The sequence below is a fragment of the Rutidosis leptorrhynchoides genome, chromosome 4, assembly GCF_046630445.1.
Source record: "Rutidosis leptorrhynchoides isolate AG116_Rl617_1_P2 chromosome 4, CSIRO_AGI_Rlap_v1, whole genome shotgun sequence".
Lineage (NCBI taxonomy): Eukaryota > Viridiplantae > Streptophyta > Magnoliopsida > Asterales > Asteraceae > Rutidosis > Rutidosis leptorrhynchoides.
In genome coordinates, this window is record NC_092336.1 from 97,947,477 (window position 1) to 97,969,305 (window position 21,829).

At 33.5% G+C, this 21,829-nt stretch overlaps 1 protein-coding gene and 1 non-coding gene across 3 annotated transcripts; both read right to left on the reverse strand.

Annotated features, from left to right (window-relative positions):
• Positions 1-2,644: 2,644 nt before the first annotated feature.
• On the reverse strand, positions 2,645-2,718 carry TRNAN-GUU (transfer RNA asparagine (anticodon GUU)). The gene has a single exon. It is a non-coding gene; the product is annotated as a tRNA-Asn (tRNA).
• A 383-nt stretch (positions 2,719-3,101) lies between these two features.
• Positions 3,102-6,349, reverse strand: LOC139839968 (magnesium transporter MRS2-5). Of its 2 annotated transcripts, XM_071830181.1 has the most exons (7): positions 6,217-6,349; positions 5,342-5,904; positions 4,864-4,934; positions 4,426-4,554; positions 3,963-4,313; positions 3,806-3,853; positions 3,102-3,522 (listed from the first exon to the last, which is right to left on the reverse strand). In XM_071830181.1, exons 2-7 carry the CDS (start codon positions 5,784-5,786, stop codon positions 3,292-3,294), a joined length of 1,275 nt encoding a protein of 424 aa, XP_071686282.1. In that variant the 5' UTR covers positions 5,787-5,904; positions 6,217-6,349; the 3' UTR covers positions 3,102-3,291. The 2 variants fall into 2 exon arrangements, with proteins under 2 accessions (XP_071686282.1, XP_071686283.1); XM_071830182.1 differs by lacking the exon at positions 6,217-6,349 and having other exon boundaries at positions 5,342-5,980.
• Positions 6,350-21,829: the final 15,480 nt, after the last annotated feature.

Below are 21,829 nucleotides of genomic sequence, written 5' to 3' on the forward strand. Positions count from 1 at the left end.
TTTACCTTACTTTTTTACCCTTCATTTTTCATTCTTTTATTTTTTAAACATTTAGGTAACTAACCGTTTATCTTTTTTTTTTTTTTTTTTTTTTGAACGTTCAATTAATAGACCGTTAATCAACCCAACATCCCGCAGCAAAGCGCGGGTTTTTTTTATCCTCGTTAATACCATTAGCAAGTTTTAAAAGTGAGCCGTCTTGACCAGAAGGAAGTATAATTTTAGAAGTTGTTCTGGAAAAAACACCCTATAAAAAATGAAAACATATAATTTTTGGTTGCGAAAGCAAATTCACAATACAATACTCCGTATTATTTTGCGATGATCTACGTATCAACAATTATCACTGCAAGCTGATGTGTCACTAAAATCAACATTGTACGGAAAACAAACAAACAAACAAACCTAAAGTTGCAAAGGCACAAAGTATATAATACTTGGTCTGATTTCATCATTGGATATATATACCATAGGAATAAGTTTAAGATTTGGTGTTTGTATTCACTATATTATTTGGTATTTAACTAGTCCGGACCGGCCCGCGCGATGCGGCGGGAGCTTTCGGCTGGCGTATTCATATTTAACGCAGTTTTATTTACAGAAGGGAAAACGAGTCATCTGTTATGCGCCGTTGTTGGTGTCGTCGTCTTTAGTGTTTTTTAAAATCTGTCTGGTTCGAACGTAGTTAGTTTCGTTTTGTTGATAAAATTATTTCGAGCCTAATGGTGCGGGCGATAAAATTTAATTTGTGGCGAGCAGGAAGATACGGCCTGTCGTTGTGTTTAGCGTTATTTTTAAAATTGTCCGTTTCGAACGTAGTTAGTATCGTTTTGTTCATAAAATTATTCCGAGTCTGGCGCTGCCCTCGAAAAAATTTAACACGTGCCGAGCGGGAAGATACAGGTTGTCGTTGTGTTTAGCGTTTTTTTGAGAAGAGTCCGTTTCGCGTGTAGTTAGTCCCGTTGGGTTCGTAAGATTTTTCCGAGTTGAACGGTGGTCTCTGAAAAATTTAACTCGCACCCAGCGAGAAGATAGGGCCCGTTATAAATTCGGGTGGAATAAGTTTCTTATATTTTAATTAAATTATATATTTACAATTTTATCCCTTAAAAATGTAAATTTAAGGGACCGTTGTGGAAATAGAGGCAAAGTTGAGGGACCGTTTGTAATGTGAACGCAAATTCAAAACTACAATCAAATATAATTAAAACTACAACATTTCTTATATTATATATTTACAATTATATATTTTAATTAAATTATATATTTACAATTTTATCCCTTAAAAGTGTAAATTTAAGGGACCGTTGTGGAAATAGAGGTAAAGTTGAGGGACTGTTTGTAATGTGAACGTAAATTTAAAACTACAATCAAATATAATTAAAACTACAACATTTCTCGTGTCTTTTAGTATGTAAGGTTATAATTAAAACTACAACATTTCTCGTGTCTTTTAGTATATAAGGTTAATTAATAATTAATAATTAATTAATAATAATTAATGTCATGCACCTTTTTTCCTACATATACTTCATATGCAAGTATTATGCTCAAGGGTTTAGGCTACCAAATGGACATATACTTTTTTTTTGTCTCAATGTAGGTCACATACCCAAAAAAAATATTATTGTATTTTTTGAAACACTATCCTTGAGCAGCGATAAACAAATTTTGTGAAGATTCTGGATCCAAAACATCAACAAAATCGAGTTATGAGCATTTTTTTTCTTCATAAAATTGTTACTAAAATCGACCCATTTCTCATATTTGGTTGTGTTTGTGAAATCCATCAATAAGCTTATGTTTAGAATGATCTACCACAGCTAACTGCAAATTTTGATGAGTTTTGGTCAAGTTTTGAGGGGTTTTCAATTTGCACCACCATAAACCGCCATGGATTTTGCCGGATTTTGCTGTTGATGATGAAGATGAAGATGACCGGTTTAACAGGTAACCGGTCACCTTTTGTTTACATTAGCACATTTTTTCAAAGTACATAGCCTACAATAGTATTTTTTTGAATATATAACCTATATTGAAAAGAAAAAAAAAGTATATGACCATTTGGCAGCTTAAACCATATTCTCAATGAAAGTACAACGATACTTGCTTTGCTCGTCTTTTGTGATGACTGTAATTTTGAATGTTACCATTTTTGTACCGCCATGCATTTAACTTGCCATGATTCTCAATCAAAGGGGTATTTGAATGATTTGGGTGGTAGAGTTTTAGCTCTGACTTGATTGACAATATACAAGTTCGAGCTCGAGTTGAGGTCGCTTCGTGTTTATATATAATATATAATATTATTGATTATTAACATATAATTAATGTGTATAAATGAAATGTAAACTTAGACTCCCGGACTTGTTAAGTTCAAACAAATTTATTAAACTCTATTCAAAATATGTGCAAGCTCGAACTCGTTTGTACTCAAGTTGAATCGAATTTCTAGATAATTTGGCTCATTTCCTTAAATAATTTTAGTATATGCAAATTGATATTGATAATTGATGAGAATGAAAGAAATGTGATATTGATAACAAGACTATTACTTGTTAAGGGTTTATATAATGACATATTAAGAGTCACATGTCATATTATAATCATGAATGAAATGAGAAGGAAAGAAAAAAATATTGACCGCTAGAAGGAGGGCTTGAACCTCCGACCTTGTGGTTAACAGCCACACGCTCTAACCAACTGAGCTATTCCAGCATTTGTTATTTCCAGTTCATTATATTGTATTTATTTATTTATTTATTACTACTATGTTTCACATTTTTTGTGGTTATAAATTTCTTAATCTGGTATTTGCAGCACAATAAGTTTGTGGAAAACAAGATTGTTCCCTTTACTCCGGTACTTTTCATCCATAGCAGAAACCCTTTATCCACCTTCTCTTTATTCCTTCTTACTTACAAACCTTTGATCTTTTCTGTCACTAAACCCCAATCCAAACAACCCCTTATTCCTCTAACCCCAACCTTAAAGCCCACACCTTTACTAACCCAACCAAATGTTGAATCCACCCTTCAATCATCTTCAAATGGAAACAACATAAAAATGATGATTGGAAGTCTTTTAAATCACTTCCATCCATCATCATATAAATTACCAAGTAAAAATCTTGTTAACTTATTGATTACAAAAGTGAACATGGCCTCTTCATCATAGCCAATCAGAATCAGACCAAGTTGACCACAGGGTCAAAAGTCAAACAAATCTATTTGGTTCACTGATTACAATCATGTGAAAGTACGTATATTCACCTTTTATTTAACATAAAACCTACAGAGGGAACACTTTCTTATGTTTGAAATAAATCAGGAAACAGATATACATGACTGCACATAATGTTGCACTGATAGAAACTACCCAATTAAATCTGTTTGGTTCGTCGAACACATCATCTTCAAAGTTCATTCCAAAAACTGCTGTCACCACAGCAAATACGGTAGCCAAAAAAGTAGCCGCAGTCAACAGCAGCTCGAACTTAATCAGCTTATTCTGAACATTTCCCTGGTTACAATCGTGTGAAAATTCAATTAAAAATACTAAAACAGTTGCTATATTAGCAACAGGATGCAACACTAATCTACTCCAAGTGAAACACAATAAAGGATAACATAGTCAATTAACACTTAATTTTCTTGTGGGATGTAATGTAATTTACTTGTAAAAATCAGCTCTTTGATGTATAGACTATGAAAGCAGTTATTAAATGAGCATGCTTTTATATTTTCTTATAGCTCTGAATAAAAGTATTTACTGATACTCTGATAGAAAGAAACATGTTATTTACCAGTTTAATGTTGATCAGATCTTCAGTGTCATCTATATATTCCTTGAGCTGCACGTATTTCCACATAAAAATGTAACCAAAATGAAAAAGATAGAACACTAAAGAAGTAGTATCTTTTTTTTCTTATTTAAAAAAAAAAAATGTAGTAGTATCTTACCGAAAGCAACTTGTTTAGAGTATTGTCAATTCCAACAAAGTATGCTTCCAACAACATCTCAAGTTGATCAATGTTTTCAGTTTCACCAGTTGCAGATGAACTCAACAAGCTTCCAGGTTTATGTGCACTAACATTACTAAACGCCCTTTGCAAATTATTTGCACCGCTTAAGGACCCCACAGGAGATACGGGTGCAGATTTTGATCCTAATCCCACAACAAGCCCAACATGATTATTTCCTTGTACTTGATCATATAGATCATTACATGAGTTCCTTTGTTTCTTCTCAGTTAGATACATCTCAGCCATATCACCATCATCATTCATTAGCTGTTCTATCTCATCGCAGACCTGAAAGTTATTGGAGAAATAAAAAAAACTAACAAACTAACTGTTGAAGGGCAAATAAGTTTTGGCGCTTGATATGTATTGAGATGAATATATGTATTCACATTACAAGTACCTTTTGGACCCGTTGAGTCAATGCAAGAAGGTGGCCTTTAAATCTACGCACACGTTCAAGATTGAGAGTGCTTATTGATTTTGCTAGTTCATCAAGCACAGGATGAATTTCCATTTCTAACTCTTTCACCTATTTATTTAAAGAGAAAAGCATATTTAACGTACACAAAGAGACATGATAAGATGATGTACTTCACTTTAATTATAAGCAAGATATATAGACCAATATAAAAAGTGTATTTTAGTAATAATAACAATTTCAATGTGTCTGAATCCAGTAAGTTCAATGTGTCTAACTCTTTCAATGTATCACCCCAATCCGCTTCAACCTGTTACCCAAACCACTTGACCATCCATTTTGCCACATCCAATCAATCCAATCATATATGTAAATGATCGCACATCCAATCACCCCAATAGCTATTAATTATGTCTGTACCTGAGTATCAAGAGTGAGACACGTAAACTCCAACGCTAGTTCCAATGCCCTAAACTCGAATGGCAAGTCATCTGAATGAAAACGAACAGCAACGTGAAAAACCTTACACAACATTCCTCATGCCATTTATCATACTATTCTGTTTAGCCTTTTCATTTTGTCGGTCTAATTAAAAATATAGTCGAAATGAAAAAACATACGTGGGTCCCTTAATACTTCAGTCACAAGAGATAAGCCCGAAAAATGGAAAATAAGGAACAAATAAAAACTTTATAAATGAACTGACTAACATTTTTCAGGTATGATAAGTAATGTTAGTTTATCTAAACACTAAAAACTGATAATTGTAACAACATTTTAATAATCAGTTCAAATTCGTTCATCCAAATAACTCCAAATTACCATATAAACTAACGGGAATAATCAAAATTTCAACTTAAACACAACCATCAAAAATAAGTTGCAGATGAACATCTACCTGAGTGATACTTCTCTTGCTGAATTCGTTTACACAATTCAGATTTATACTGAACAACAGATCCATCCAATGAATTCATAAGAAACACCTCATCAGCCGTGATTATACATCGAATCTGTTCAAGACTAACCACAATAGCTTTCTCACGACCTAATATAGTAGACGGATATATAAAAAGAGGATCCAATAGACGAAGATCTCGCGCAGGCAAAGAACAATGTCTCATTACAGTAGCCTTATCTAACTCTACAACTTTCGAGTTCCCATTTTGCTCAATTTTAATCCACGAACGGTTCCCAAGAGCATGACCTCGTTTCTTTAACCCCAGAAAACCAGGCCCGATAAAGTTCTGGCGCCCACGTTTACCGGGATTAAATCTCGCACTAAAACTATTAGCAGACTCGATTATATTAGATTGCAGAAACGGATTGCGTGATTCTTCCATTCAATCACACGGCTCGATATTTCCAAAATTTAACCAATTATATGCAGCAATATAATGTCAGCATCAGTGCCAAACTGCTGGTATTAAAACCCTAGTTCCTCATATAGTGATATGATACCTACATATATTTATATTTAATTAAAACCCTAAATCAATAACTGGAAATTGAGGCTTAATTGACCAATAAAAACCTAGGATGTATGCGTTGAAACTTCAATTTGGATACTACTCCATAATTGAGTGATTTTAACCTAATTCAGCAATGGATAGCAATTGTAACCTAATTTAGGGATTGTTGAAATATAAAAAAATTGGAAGATAATTTTAACGCAGTGGATTATAATATCACCCGCCAATACGTCATGACAATCAATCAATGATATGTTCAAAACAACAATTCAATTAATGAAATAGAATATTATATTGGTACCTCGTTTAATAACTATGAAACTGGATTCAGACAGAAGAACTGAAAAATTAATTAAGTGAGAAATAAATCGAAATTGGTGCAGAGATGTGATGAAAACACGTAGCATGACTGAAAGCGTTTCGGTTAAGAATAGGTTTATGCTTGGGCCAAAACGACATACCTTTTTATTTTGATTATTATAGTTTTAATTTTAATTTTAATACAGATATAGATATAGATTTAAATTTAAATTTAAATGTAGGATTGCACCTTGGTTAAGAACAGCCGTCATCAACGTCACCTTAACAATTTTTTTCTATCACTAAAATCATCACTTTACACTATTATTCATGACATACTCCTTCACTATTAAATGCACTCACTACTTTTAATTAATACAATGTATAATTTTTAAAGCATATGGTACAAGCAAATAAGCCAAGACCTTCGTCCTTCAATATGCTATACATTGACATATACAACCACGGTCTTTGCAAGGAAACTCCAATGAAACTTGCTAATATCATCATCCTTCAACAGAGCTCCCAACCACGCTCCAAAGACTAGCCGATACTAGTAGTCTAATAAGGTTGTTGAAAAGTTGATCCCCGAAGTTATGTCTGTTCCTACTTTCATGGGTAAGACCAGTGTTGTAAATCTCCAGAGATCTCCCCCGAGATCTCGTTTTTAGAAGGCAATCGAGACGAGATGTTCATCTCTCGCGATTTCTCGGTCAACGGGGTCAAACTTAGTCAAAGCCAAGATTTCTCGGATTTTCTTGCCAATTTGTAAGATTTTTCCTGTAAATTTCGTAATTTTTAAGATTTTCTCGCTCATTTCTCGGATACTTTTGTAAAATCTCGTAAAAACGTATATAAATATACATATATTTATGTTTTTATGTGTATTCTTATTAAAAGAAACTATAAAGTCAACGTAAGTTAACGTCCGAGATCTCCCGAGATTATTCCGTGATGCCTAGATCTCCCAAAAAAAAGTCCAAACGAGATCTCCCCGAGATCCGAATTCTCCAACCTTGCGTAAGACCATGGAGGACAGTTCACTTGCGTGCTCGTGTTATGGCAAGATTAACAAAAAAACAAAAAAAAATGTCTCAAGGCTTGGAAATTTACCCGTGATCATTCCAATTTGAGTGCACTGGTGGTTCAAAATGGAATCATTAAAAGAAAAAAGACAAGTCGAGTTCGTTGTCTTTATACGAAAACGTTGTTGTTTCGGATTGGGGGGTAGCGATCCAAGGTTTTTTCGAAGATTCTCTTGGGATGGTAAGTGAAAATCGTGGTTTGGATACTCCTTCATCGTCTACTTTAATCGGGGATGGTTCATTCAACGTTCTTTATTTTAAAATCGAGAACCCAGCGGGCAAGTGAATCGGTCGGAGACGGTCAACGAAAAATTTAAAAAAGGTTGATCCCTTGATTGTTATCATCCTTGGTTCTTTGTTTGTTTTGTTTTTATTGTCTTTATTGCTAATTGTATTTGTTGGGTTAGGTTATTGCGTTTTAGTAGTCGTCTTTGGTTGTATGTCTCGTTTGTCACGGTTTTGACTCGATTGTTGTTAGCGGGTAGAGTTTCTTCAGCTTTTTTTAAATTTGTGTCTATCCGTTATCATGTTGCATTCTTCGGCCTTCTTATCTTTCGATGAACCACCTTTGCTTTTTGTATTTGTTATTTTACCAAAAAAAATTCATAAGCACCATTTTAAATAAAATATATACATATTTTTTTTACCTCAAATTCTTATAAAATGTAATTTTTTTTTTTTTTTTGAAAGACAAACTCACACACCCATCTAAATCTAACTCGAATATATACACCGCGAATTGTCCTAAGCAGGACTCGAACCCTCAACCTCAAGGTTGTAAGGATGGCCTCGATACCGCCAAGCCATTAGCTCTTTGGTAAATGTAATTTATTTTTATTTTGACAATTAAAGAATTGCTTTAGCAAATATTAACAAAAAATATAAGTATCATTACTTTTGAGTTAACTCCGTTTAAAAATTAATTAATGATACTCCATTTTTTTATTCATATTTCATACTTGAATAATGTAGTTCTTTGGTGGTAATCTGGCGACGAGTACTTACATTGGTGAAATCATGTTTGGGATTAAAACGACGGTTGTGAGATTGGATCTATTCGCGATGTTAATTGAAAATATGCAGGTAAGTTCCATACTTTCGTATACTTTACGAGCTAATTTGATTTAGGTACTTAGTCAAATGGTAATGTACAGTTAATTTTATCAAATGTGAATAAAAAAATAAAGTATCACTAATCTTTTAACGAAGTTGTAACTTAAAAGTAACGATACCTCTTTTTGATCAACATTTGATAAAACAATCATTTAAACATTTAAATAAAAATATATTAATTTTTATAAGAAATTAAGGTGAAAAAGTCATTTTTAATGGAATTTGTCCTAATATTATATATATATATATATATATATATATATATATATATATATATATATATATGTATATATATATATATATTTGGCAAAAAAACAAAAACTATATAACTTGAAACAGGAAGAATACAAATCAAACGAAGGCAACGAAACATGCCAACACAACAAAAACCAACAAGAACTTAAAACTAAATAACTATCTAAACACTAAATAACTATCTAAAGACTCATCAAATCAACAAGACACAAGCTTACAAAAGAAAGTAAACAACCATATCAAACCGAAAACTAACTGAAAAATCACATTCCTTCCACATTAAAGTGACGAAGTTCTGCCCCATGTCCTAATATTATATATGAGGTACTCATCTTCTATCTTTTACCATTCTTATTTGAATTTTTATAACTCTATAAAATTTCTTAGTTTTGTACGTGCGTAGTTTTATTACTAAAATTTTAACTACTTATATGATCAATAATGAAGTCTGTGAGCCAATATATGAGAATACATATTAATCTATGTATCATTAGAGATGTTCGCCAGTATGTTTTTTCTGTTCTTCATCGATGGCCTTGTGGTTCGTTTGTTTATATTCATATGCTACTAAATGCTTATTATTATCCAAATGTTTAAACTTAACAATATTTCTTTTATTTCATATAAACTTTATATAAAATATTTCTTTTATTTCATATAAACTTTATATAAAATATTTCTTTTAGTTTGTTTCTCGTTTGTCCTCTAGTTTCTTGCTAGAGACTTTATATAAATAAAGTCGTTCAAAAAAAAAATATAAACGTTATATTTGTGGAATTTCGAAACATATTAAATTCAACATTCACTCGTGTAACAAGAGCTTAAAATCTAATAATCTAATAAATTAAATATATAAAGTATAGATGATCGGTTATATTCATTTAGTTATTTTCCCCAGTATTCAAGTTATAGAAAAACCTATCAATTTTCGAACGAATATGGAAACAGAGGAAATAGTGAATTGTGATGCTAAAAACTGAAAAGCTAATGCATGTTATCCTTTTCAGCTTTCGATTTATATCAAAGGTTGTAAAATATATATAATACATATAGGATCATTCATCATGTATACAAAAACCATAGATAGATCAATATTAATTTTAAACTTAATTTTAATCAACTAATATTAATTCATTAATTATATTTATATATACTAATATAAAGACAGTATTAGAAAACGAAAAAACTCCAAATAAACCCTATATAGTTTGAGTACACAAGCAATACGCTTTTAATGGCAAACTAACGTCTATTTTTTCTTGATGGTTTGGTCTTTGCGTTCTTAAAGTACATCGCAAGCGGTCCATCAACAACTTCAGGTTTAGGGACAACCGCATGAGCTGGAGTTGGAACTGAAACATGAACATGTTTTTCATCGTTACTTGATGAATCTTGCTTCGCGCCAATACTTTGTTGTTGTTGTTCTAATTGTTGTTGCTTAAGCATACGTTGACGAACAACATAAGCTCTCCCAAACCCGTGTTCTACACCAATGACCGCCGGGAGAGGCGGCCGACTTGACTTCCCTCTCCCGTATCCTTGTGACCCTCCCACTTTTTTTACTGACGTCTCCGCTCGACATCTTCAAACTCTCATTGGTTGATTCTTCGAGTTTTAGTTGATTAGAAACCGATGCGTTGAGTTTTTGTTCATCAACCGATTTGCAAACTTGCGCCATTCTTAAACCTAGCTAAAATTAAGAACAAGATTGTATTACGTACCAACAATATTTAAGCATAGTCTAACAAAGTACACCAAGATCTTACAATGTATTGTTGATATGTGTCGAATACCTATAGAGCTAAAAACTAAATAAAATTCAGATAAAAAAATACCTTAAAGCCGTAAGTTTGGATCGTACGGAAGAATAAATGCAGGTATATGCAATTTGTGTGATATATGGGTTATTTATAGAATTAATCTCCGTTTATTTAGGCGCAACAGTCGAATTACTATACTATACTCCAACTCTAATTCTTATTCATATTTTGTCAAAATAACCCTTCTAGATTAACTTTATATCTTTACCAACCCCTCTAACTATCCGATTTACAATATTGACCCCTCTATTGCATTTCCTTCTACTTTCTAGGTTTTTTTTTATTTATTACGGAGTATTTACTTATTTATTATTTATTTGTAATTTGTATATAAATCCATATTTTTTAATTGGGTTCATATATAAATTTGAGCCACCATGCATGTTTCTTGCACATAAATATCATCTTTTCAAAGATCGTTAGAACGGCTATAAGAATTTTGTGCTATAAAAATATATAAATAAGTTTTGTTTAACTTAGCGAACCAACGTGCATAGCCACGTTTCTACTATTTTTCCCACTATCTTATGTTTAGTACTTCAAAATACTAGTACCATAATATCTCTACCTCACGAGCATTTGGAGTGGCACTTTAACTTTTTCATCCTTGTTTGCCTACAACCCATCTATGATGACACTTTGCATTCATCACCAGTCAACTCAGCTTTTTCGAGTCTGATTTCAAAGAAATTTGTGTTGAAGCTAAGGTTATTAATTTCAAGATCGCTTTGAAACCTAAAAAAGGCTAATTAAGGATCGAAAGATCCACGAGGAAGAGTTGAGGAAAAATCTACGAGGAACATGTTTTGATTCCGGTCATAGTCTGTGTGTTCTTGTTTGTTTAGGTTTTGATCGGGATCTTTCGTTTGTTTTGTTTAGTTTCATTTGCTTGGTTGCTTGGAGCCTTGTTCAGTGGTTGTTCCCTTTTGTAGTTTTTGTTTCTGGTTCGCTGAGTTTCTTTGTTTGTAAACGTTGTTGTAGTTGTGTGGGCTTTGTTGTCTTTGTTTGTATCTTGTTTGGGTCTTTCACCTATGATATATAGATGAAGCGTTCCTGGAAGGTTCTTTAATTTGTTAGTGATGTTTGTTGAGTTTGTACGAAGTATATTTGTATAGTTATGAGGTGTCTTGGTTGTGTGTTTGACGACAAGATACTGATGGTTTCCAGCCTAATCTTTCTAGATGTTCAAAGTAAGACATCTTTGAACAACTCATGAAGAAGAAGCAAACTTGAACACGATGACGGCCGCCAACTTCCGCCAACCTTCCTCGTTCACACCTATCTACCGCTATAAGATCTTAGCTATAAATAGAGGTGCAAACCTCGGTTGAAAATCATCCCAAAATCACTCAGAGAAGTGTAATCACAACCTAGAGAGTGTGTGTGAGTTTGAGAGTTTTTTTAGAGTTTTGTAAATGCCCGTGTAATCTATTCTTGTGAGTAATAGAGTTATTTTTCTCTCAAATTTGTATCTCCCAACGTCCAGGCGATCCTCTCTTCCTAACAAGTGGTATCAAGAGCTTGGTTAGAGACGTTGGTTGAGTTTTTGGGTCTTCTAAAGTTTTCTCAAAATTCAATTTTGAGTGTACCATTGGATTCGTCTCGTCGAACCGAGTCCAACGCAAAAAATGGTGACTTAAACGGAGTAATAACGAGTCCATAAAACGCGGTCAAAGTTTGGTCGACTCGCCGGAATCTCGCCGGAGAAGACGACCGGTGCCGGAATTTCACCGGAGAAGACGATCACTGTAGCAGTCATGTAGCAATCCACTGTAGCAGTCATGTAGCAATTCACTGTAGCAGCTGGCGGTACTGTAGCAAGTTCCTGTAGCAGTACTGTAGCAATTCTGAAATTTTACAATTTGGTCCCTGAAATTTTCAGAATTTCATTTTTGGTCCCTGAAGTTTATAAAAATTATAATTTTGCTCCGTAAGTGGAATTTAAGCCGCGAAGTGTCTATTCCACCATTTTCAACCGTTCCGGACGTAACGGTGATATCTGTTTTCTACAATTCAACCCCGTTTGTGTTGAAAAATTATTTGTAAGGTGATAATGTCCACAGAAGAGTCAACATCATCTTCTGGAGCTATGATTATGCTCACAGCCACAAACTACACGCTGTGGAAACCTCGGATGGAAGATCTCCTTAGCTGTAAGGATTTGTTCGATCCTATTGAATTGAAGGGTATAAACCCTGATTCTGCCAAAGAGAAAGAGTGGAAGAAATCAAACCGAAAAACTATTGGTCGCCGTCAATGGATTGATCATAGTGTCTTCCACCATGTTGAACAAGAGACAAACGCATATGTCCTCTGGAAAAAGTTGGAGGACATGTACCAGGCCAAGACTGCTCGGAATAGAGCCCTGCTGATGAGGCGTTTAGTCAACATGAAGCTCAAAAGTGGAACTTCAGTTGCCGAGCATACCAGTGAGTTCCAGAGCTTGGTCAACCAGTTATAGTATGTAGAGATGCCGCTTGGCGATGAAGTTCAGGCGCTACTGCTACTTAGTTCCCTTCCCGATAGTTGGGAAACGCTGGTAGTAACACTCAGCAACTCAGTCCCGAATGGCAAACTTACCATGTCAATGGTCAAGGATGCCCTATTCAGTGAAGAGGCAAGGAGAAAAGATATGGGCACATATCAGACCCATGCCTTTGTCACAGAGAATCGGGGGAGACAGCGAATGAGTAGCAAAAATAAATGGAGAGGCAGAAGCAAGAGCAGGGGCAGGTCGGCTGATGGCAGAAAACCAACATAGAAATGTCATCATTGTGGATTAGAGAGACATATGAAGAAGAACTGCTATAGATTAAAAGAGGAACAAGGTCAAAGCAGTTCACAGCCGAAGAATAAGGGTGGAGAAACATTAGTTGCTATCACAGGTGATGTTGCTTACTGTTCAACCCATGATGAGACATGCCTTCACGTCTCACGAGAAGACACATAATGGGTGGTAGATACTGCAGCTTCCTACCATGTGACTCCATACAAGGAATACTTCACAACATACAAAGCTTGAGACTTTGGAGCTATGAAGATGGGAAATTCCAGTTCCGCTGAGATTGTCGGAATTGGTGATGTCAAGATAAAGACAAGTTCCGGGAGCACAATCACTTTGAAGGATGTCCGCCATGTGCCAGATCTTCGGCTGAATTTACTTTTCGGAGTAGCTCTCGACAAACAGGGCTATGATAGTCATTTCAGTAAAGGCACATGGAAATTGTCAAGAGGCGCTATGATAGTCGCTCGAGGACACATTTGTGGCACACTATACAAAACTCATGTGAAGATCTGCACAGACAGTATTAATGTTGCAGAAAAGGAGGCTTCACAAAATTTATGGCACCAGAGACTCGGTCACATGAGTGAGAAAGGGTTGTCTACCCTAATAAAGAAGGAGCTTATTAATGTAGACAAGGACGCTGCACTAGATCCTTGCAATCATTGTCTGTTTGGTAAGCAACATAGAGTCTCGTTTAATTCATCTTCAACGAGAAAATCAGAGTTACTCAGTCTGGTAACACTCTGATGTTTGCGGTCCCTTGGAGGTTGAATCAATTGGCAGTAACCGATACTTTCTAATGTTTATCGATGATGCTTCTCGAAAGGTGTTGGTATATTTCTTGCGGACGAAGGACCAGGTTTTCGATTACTTTAAACAGTTCCATGTCATGGTAGAACGTGAGACAGGATAGAAGTTAAAGTGTCTTCGATCCGACAATGGCGGTGAATACTCTTCTAGGCAGTTCGATGCCTATTGCAGATCATATGGCATCCGACATGAGAAGACAGTTTCACGTACCCCTCAACACAATGGTATAGCAGAAAGAATGAACTAAACAATCATGGAACGTGTTCGGAGCATGCTCAGTATGGCTAAGCTGCCAAAGCCATTCTGGGGAGAAGCGGTCAGAGCCGTATATTACTTGATCAACCGATCTCCATCAGTACCACTGAATTTTGAAGTTCTGAAGAAACTTTGGTCTGAAAAGGATCCATCATACTCTCACTTAAGAGTATTTGGATATTTGGCGTATGCACATGTATCCAAGGAGCTCAGGCAGAAGCTGGATGCAAGGACCACTCCATGCATATTCATAGGCTATGGAGATGAAGAATTTGGATACAGATTATGGGATTCAAAGGAGAAAAAGGTGATCAAAAGTAGGGACGGGGTGTTCCATGAAAGCCAGACAATAGAAGATATTGAAAAGCCCACAATATCTCAGAAGACAAATGTTGCTGCTCAGGTGCTAGAGGCAACAACGGAATCATTCATGAGAAAAGAATTTTCAGTGCAAGAAGAAATGCCAGAAGTAGAAGATAATGAGAAAAATGACGGTGCTGAGCAGGGGGAGCCACAACCCCATCTACCAGACGTTCCAGAGCCATCACAAGGCCAAGATGATGGTGGATCTCCTCACAATATTCCAGAAGTTCGTAGATCTGAACGAGTTCGGATTCCATCGAGTAGATATCCGGAATCCGAGTACCTTCTACTTACTGAAGATGGAGAACCATAGAGTTTTCATGAAGAAGTATCTCATAAGGACAAAGAAAAATGGTTGCTCGCAATGCAGGATGAGATGGATTCTCTGCAGAAAAATCAAACTTATGAGATTGTAGAACTTCCACGCGGGAAGAAGGCACTGAAAAACAAATGGGTGTTCAAGCTGAAAAAGGATGGTAGTGGAAAAGTGGTGAAATACAAAGCACGGCTTGTAGTCAAAGGATTCCAACAGAAGAAAGGGATTGATTTTGACGAGATATTTTCACCAGTAGTCAATATGACTTCAATTAGAGTCATACTTGGATTGGTCGCAAGTATGAACTTGGAGCTTGAACAGATGGATGTAAAGACAGCTTTTCTTCATGGAGATTTACAAGAAGAAATTTACATGGAGCAGCCAGAAGGTTTTGAGGTTTCAGGAGATAACCTCATATGCAAGCTGAAGAAAAGTTTGTATGGTTTAAAGCAGGCACCTAGGCAGTGGTACAAGAAGTTTGACTCGTGCATGGTGAGTCAAGGGTACAAGAAAACTACAGCAGATGAGTGTGTCTACATTCAGAAGTTTTCTGAAGGAGGTTTCGTTGCTCTTCTACTATATGTAGACGATATTTTGATCGTAGGGAAAGATGCAACGAAGATCAACCAGCTGAAGAAGGAACTCTCTAAGTCTTTTGACATGAAAGACTTAGGACAAGCTCAACAAATTTTGGGAATGCAGATTACCCGAGATAGGAAGAATAGAAGGTTATGGCTATCTCAGGAGAAGTATATTGAACGAGTGCTTGAACGGTTCAATATGAACAATGCCAAACCTGTTAGCATTCCATTAGCCAACAATTTCAAGTTAAGTAAGAGATCATGTCCCTCATCCATGGAAGAGATCGGGGAGATGTCGTCAGTACCATATTCTTCAGCAGTTGGAAGTTTGATGTATGCAATGGTGTGTACGAGGCCCGATATTGCTCACGCAGTGGGAACAGTGAGTCGTTTTCTCTCTAACCCCGGGAAAGAGCATTGGAATGCTGTAAAATGGATTCTCATATATCTTAAATGTACAACGAAGATATGTCTTTGTTACGGGGGAGCTGATCCAATCTTGGAAGGCTATACGGATGCAGATATGGCTGGAGATTTTGATAGTAGGAAATCTACTTCAGGATTCATTTACACTTTTGCAGGAGAAGCTGTTTCATGGCAGTCAAGACTACAGAAGTGTGTTGCATCATCTACAACCGAAGCAGAATATATTGCTGCCGCGAAAGCTGGAACAGAAATGTTGTGGTTAAAGCGTTATCTTCATGAATTTGGAATCAAGCAAAAGGAGTACAAGGTATATTGTGACAGTCAGAGTGCTCTAGATTTGAGCAAGAACTCCATGTACCATTCCCGTACAAAACATATTGATATTCGCTATCATTGGATACGCGAGGTAATTGATCGACAACTGTTGAGACTAGTGAAGATCCATACAAAGGAGAATCCTGCGGATATGTTAACAAAGGTGGTGACTCGAGAGAAGTTGGAGTTATGCAGAGACATAACTGGAATGTTCGTGGATTTGGCTGGAGGGGGAGAATTGATGGTTTCCAGTGGTTTCCAGCCTAATCTTTCTAGATGTTCAAAGTAAGACATCTTTGAACAACTCATGAAGAAGAAGCAAACTTGAACACGATGACGGCCGCCAACTTCCGCCAACCTTCCTCGTTCACACCTATCTACCGCTATAAGATCTTAGCTATAAATAGAGGTGCAAAACTCAGTTGTAAATCATCCCAAAATCACTCAGAGAAGTGTAATCACAACCTAGAGAGTGTGTGTGTGTAAGTTTGAGAGTTTTTTTAGAGTTTTGTAAATACCCGTGTAATCTATTCGTGTGAGTAATAGAGTTATTTTTCTCTCAAATTTGTATCTCCCAACGTCCAGGCGATCCTCTCTTCCTAACAGATACATTCACTTGTAGCATCTGATATCCATTGTATTGTCTTTTTTATTATTTTTAATAACATATGTATATGTATATTTGAATATAAGATGGTCAATCATTATTGTATATCCTATCCATAAATAGTGGATAGTTAGTTTCCAAAGTATGTTGTAAATTAGCCCGAATGCTGGTTGTAGAATCATCTATGTATGATGACGACTTAGAATCATCTAAGATCGATCCATTGTCCGTTGTGTGATGACGGCTTAAAAAGTGTTGATCGCTCTTTATTTTTGTGTAAGACGGCACTTGAGACGTGGGAGAATGTCTTTTAATGGTGGAAGCTAGGTGCACTTTCGAATCTTAATACCGTTAATGCATTTCAAGGCAATGGCTATTCGTTTTCATCTTCGATGGGCAAGTTTCTTTAGCAGGCAATTGAGTGGGTTATTTGTTATCTAATTTAGAAAAATAGAAATGCGGCTACCTTCTCTAAATCAAAACAAACGAGTTTTATGGTGCTTAATGAAATCCAATTTAAAAGCTTTGAATGGATCTCGAATAGAAACAAAATGCTTAGCCTTGATTGGAGCATATGGATCTGAAACCCTCTGTATTATGAGCGTGAAATCAGTAAAAGTTATGAAATTGGCTAAGACTCCTTTGTAGATCTGCATGTGCTACATCGTGTTCAAATCTCCTTGTTACTGCGGGCTATCTCCTGTAAATGGGTGCCAAGTTTGGGGAGAAATGGATCATGTTTGGTCTGCTTTGTAACTGAAGTGTTCAGTACTGTGGGTCGAACTGGTCCTGCCTGTGTCTTCATCAAGTCTGCTCCTAGTTTGGCATCTCGACCCTGTGATAGTCACGCCGTAAGTACCGTTTCCATAATTATATTCGAGTATGGTTAGCGATTTTAATTCCTGTATGTACAGTTTTTGTTTTCCCATGTCATAATGAACCTTGTAAATATTCCTTGATCAATAAAAGTTTATTTTCCTGCTGTTAAAAAAAAAAATTCTATGTATGTGTAATATAAGCATGGATTATTTTGCAATCTCTTTCATGGTAACAAATTTATATTATAATCCTTTCTCTCTTTTCTTACGCCTCCCTGCCATATCTTTTATTGTTTTGTACATCACAACAATATCGTAATCAACCAAGGTCCATTTTGTTATTACCTTTAATAACATCAAAAAACTTGTCCCTATAACCCTAGATGTGACAACCCAGAAATTTCAACCAAATATAAACTTTAATCTTTATATGTTTCCGACACGATAAGCAATATTTGTTAAGTTAAATTTCAAGAATTTTAAACTATGTTCATACATTCATTCAACCTCGACCAAGTTCCAACGATTCATGAACCATTAAACGAATATGATTATATATGTATATGTGTATATATATTATAACTTGAAACGTAAACAAAATATTAGATTAAATACTTTATATGATTGTATCTGTTTCAAAATGTTTATCAATGGAATTAGAAGATAAGATCAAATGATTGAATTATCAGATATATTAAATTATGATTACAAGTCTCTGTTGAAGGACCCACGTTGATTTGAGAAATCTTTCCATTTTAACAATATTCGAAAAATGGTAAAGTGATTTATAAATAAGAACAAATTGTCAATCACTGAGAACTAGACAAAGGATAGTGGAAGATTGAATCTCATAAAGACTCGATTGATCTATTTAGTTTCAAACGTACAAAAACGTTTTCAGTTTAAAAAGAACTTTATTATTAAAACGTATATAACTTTTATAAATATCTAGAATCACTTTTGACAACTCATTACTTAACTAGTATGATAAAGATAACGATATTTATATTTTATTTTATTAAATATATATAACGATTTAAATTAATATTATATATATTTATACGCGTATTATACGTACATAGTTTTATACTTTTACTATACTTAAACTTTACCTTTACTTTATTTTTACTTTACTTTAACTTTAATAATTCACTTTAATAATTCATACTTTAATAGTTCACTTTAATAATTCATACTTTAATAGTTCACTTTAATAATTCATACTTTAATAGTTCACTTTAATAATTATACTTTAATACTTCACTTTAATAATTCATATTTTAATAATTCATACTTTAATAATTTACTTTAATAATTCATACTTTAATAATTCACTTTAATAATTCATACTTTAATAATTCACTTTAATAATTCAAAAATCTATTATAAATAGAATTCAATAGGTTTCATTATTTCATAGAAACTTGAAAATATTTTTCTCTAAACTCTCTCAATCGATTTACATATATATATTTACTCCGTATTATTTCAAGATATTATTAGTATACATAAAATATTACGACGGAGTGCTGTCTGAGTGATTTCGAAATTGTTTTTCGAGTGGGATAGGATTAAGAAAATTATGGGTTATAGCTATGGAGGTGATTGAGTATGGTTCATGGGTATGCTCGTAAGGTCAATATAGTGTTTATCATTTCCGTTGCGTCTACGTACCTTTCCTACAATATTGAATCTCAATATTGATACGTGAGTACTCATAATTTAACTTTTACATACTAATAGTGTATCCCTGACTAGTGCTCGAGTATTTAGAATTATGCATGCCTGTACTTTTGATATTGCCCTTAGACAGGTTAGGTTGAATCTTGAATTAGTTACACTTGCGGTTGAGATAAGGTATAAGATATGCATGTCCTTGGAAAGCTAGCGAAAAATTAAGAACTTTTCCTTTAGATATCGAATGGCTTCGATGAACGGATTAGAAGTTATAATCAATTGAATTTTCGATATTTTTATTTAAAATGATTATTATTATCATCGTTTTTATCGTCGTTCTAGTTTTATCTTATTATTATCATTATTATTATCTTTATCAATAAAAGAGATTTATCATTAAAAATTGTTATTTTTTTTTATTTATTACTATCGTTATTATCGTTAAAGTTATAATTAGTATTATTATTATTATCCAATTATTATTATTATTATTATTATTATTATTATTATATTATTATTATTATTGGTATTATTATTATTATTATCATTATTAATATATATATATCATTATTTAAAAATGGTTATTGTTATTGTTATTATTATTATTACTATATTATCATTAAGATAATTATAATTATTAGTATTATCGTTAATAATGTTATAGTAACTATCATTATTAATATTAGTGTAATTAAAACAAATATTTGTAACACCTAATTATTTTGATTACTATTATTATCATTATTATGAACACGATATAAAAGACGATTAAAAGCTATTAAACGAAACGATTAGGAAATAATGGGTAAGAGTATCATGATAAAATTAAAATATTATAAGATATTGATTTAGATAAAATTATCGTTCTTATTATTTTTATCATTACTATTATTATTAAAAGTATCGTTAATATTAAAACTATCATTTTAACAAAAATTATCATTTTAATAGAAATGTCATTGTTACTATAAAATATCATTATTATTATTATTTTAAATAGAATTATTATTTTAAAGATAATATTAAAAATTATCGTAAATATTAAAGTTATCATAATTAGAATTATCGTTTTATCATAATGTCATCTTAGTAATTATAAATGTTGATATTTTTATAATAATAATTATTATTACAAAATAATACAACTTTTACTTACTATCATTATAGGTATTATTTTCTCAAATAAATATGTGATACAAACATATTTTACTACGTGTAATAACTTACTTTAATAATACCTATCATATTATCTTTATGATATTAAATGAACCCTATAAATTTTATTACTTAATATATATAAAAGTATATTTTATTATATAAATTTAATATAAAATTTTATTTATTAATAAATAAATTATATTATTTACTCTAATAAATCTTTTAAAAATATTTAAAAATATAAAACGACGATATTTAAACTATATATTAATCATGTATAGATTTTTAGAAATTATTTTGAGTCAAATTTACTTTTGTTGACTTTTGCATATTAGTCTCGAGCATTAGGATTGTGGTACACTATGACTTGACCTAATTTGTTAGACAAATATTGACCAACACATAAATATATATAATTAATTTAGGTTCGTGAATCCGAGGCCAACCTTGCACTTGTTCAATGACGTTATATGTATTTTTACTACGAAATACAGTATGGTGAGTTTCATTTGCCTTTTTACCCTTTATATTTTTGGGACTGAGAATACATGCGCTTTTATAAATGTTTGACGAAATAGACACAAGTAATTGAAACTACATTCTATGGTTGAATTATCGAAATCGAATATGTCCCTTTTTATTAAAGTCTGGTAATCTAAGAATTAGGGAACAGACACCCTAATTGACGCGAATCCTAAAGATAGATCTATTGGGCCTAACAAACCCCATCCAAAGTACCGGATGCTTTAGTACTTCAAAATTTATATCAGGTCCGAAGGAGGATCCCGGAATGATAGGGGATATTCTTATATGTATTTAGTTAATGTCGGTTACCAGGTGTTCACCATATGAATGATTATTTTTGTCTCTATGCATGGGACGTATATTTATGAGAACTGGAAATGAAATTCTTGTGGTCTATTAAAATGATTGAAATAAATGATTATGATAAACTAATGAACTCACCAACCTTTTGGTTGACACTTTAAAGCATGTTTATTCTCAGGTGTTAAAGAAATCTTCCGCTGTGCATTTGCTCATTTTAAAGATATTACTTGGAGTCTTTCATAGCATATTTAGAAGAACGTTGCATTCGAGTCATTGAGTTCATCAAAGATTATTATTAAATCAATTTATAGTTGGATAGTGGATATTATGAAATGGTATACATGCCTGTCAGTTTTCAATATAAAGAAAGATTGTCTTTTAAAAACGAATGCAATGTTTGTA

What these genes read in the sequence shown, in the direction of transcription:
- LOC139839968 (XM_071830181.1), bottom strand. Translation starts at nt 5,786, where the DNA reads ATGGAAGAATCACGCAATCCGTTTCTGCAATCTAATATAATCGAGTCT. An exon ending in GCAAGAGAAGTATCACTCAG is followed by an intron (nt 4,935 to 5,341) that starts GTAGATGTTCAT and finishes GTTTTCATTCAG; the next exon opens with ATGACTTGCCATTCGAGTTT. An exon ending in ATCTGATCAACATTAAACTG is followed by an intron (nt 3,523 to 3,805) that starts GTAAATAACATG and finishes GATTGTAACCAG; the next exon opens with GGAAATGTTCAGAATAAGCT.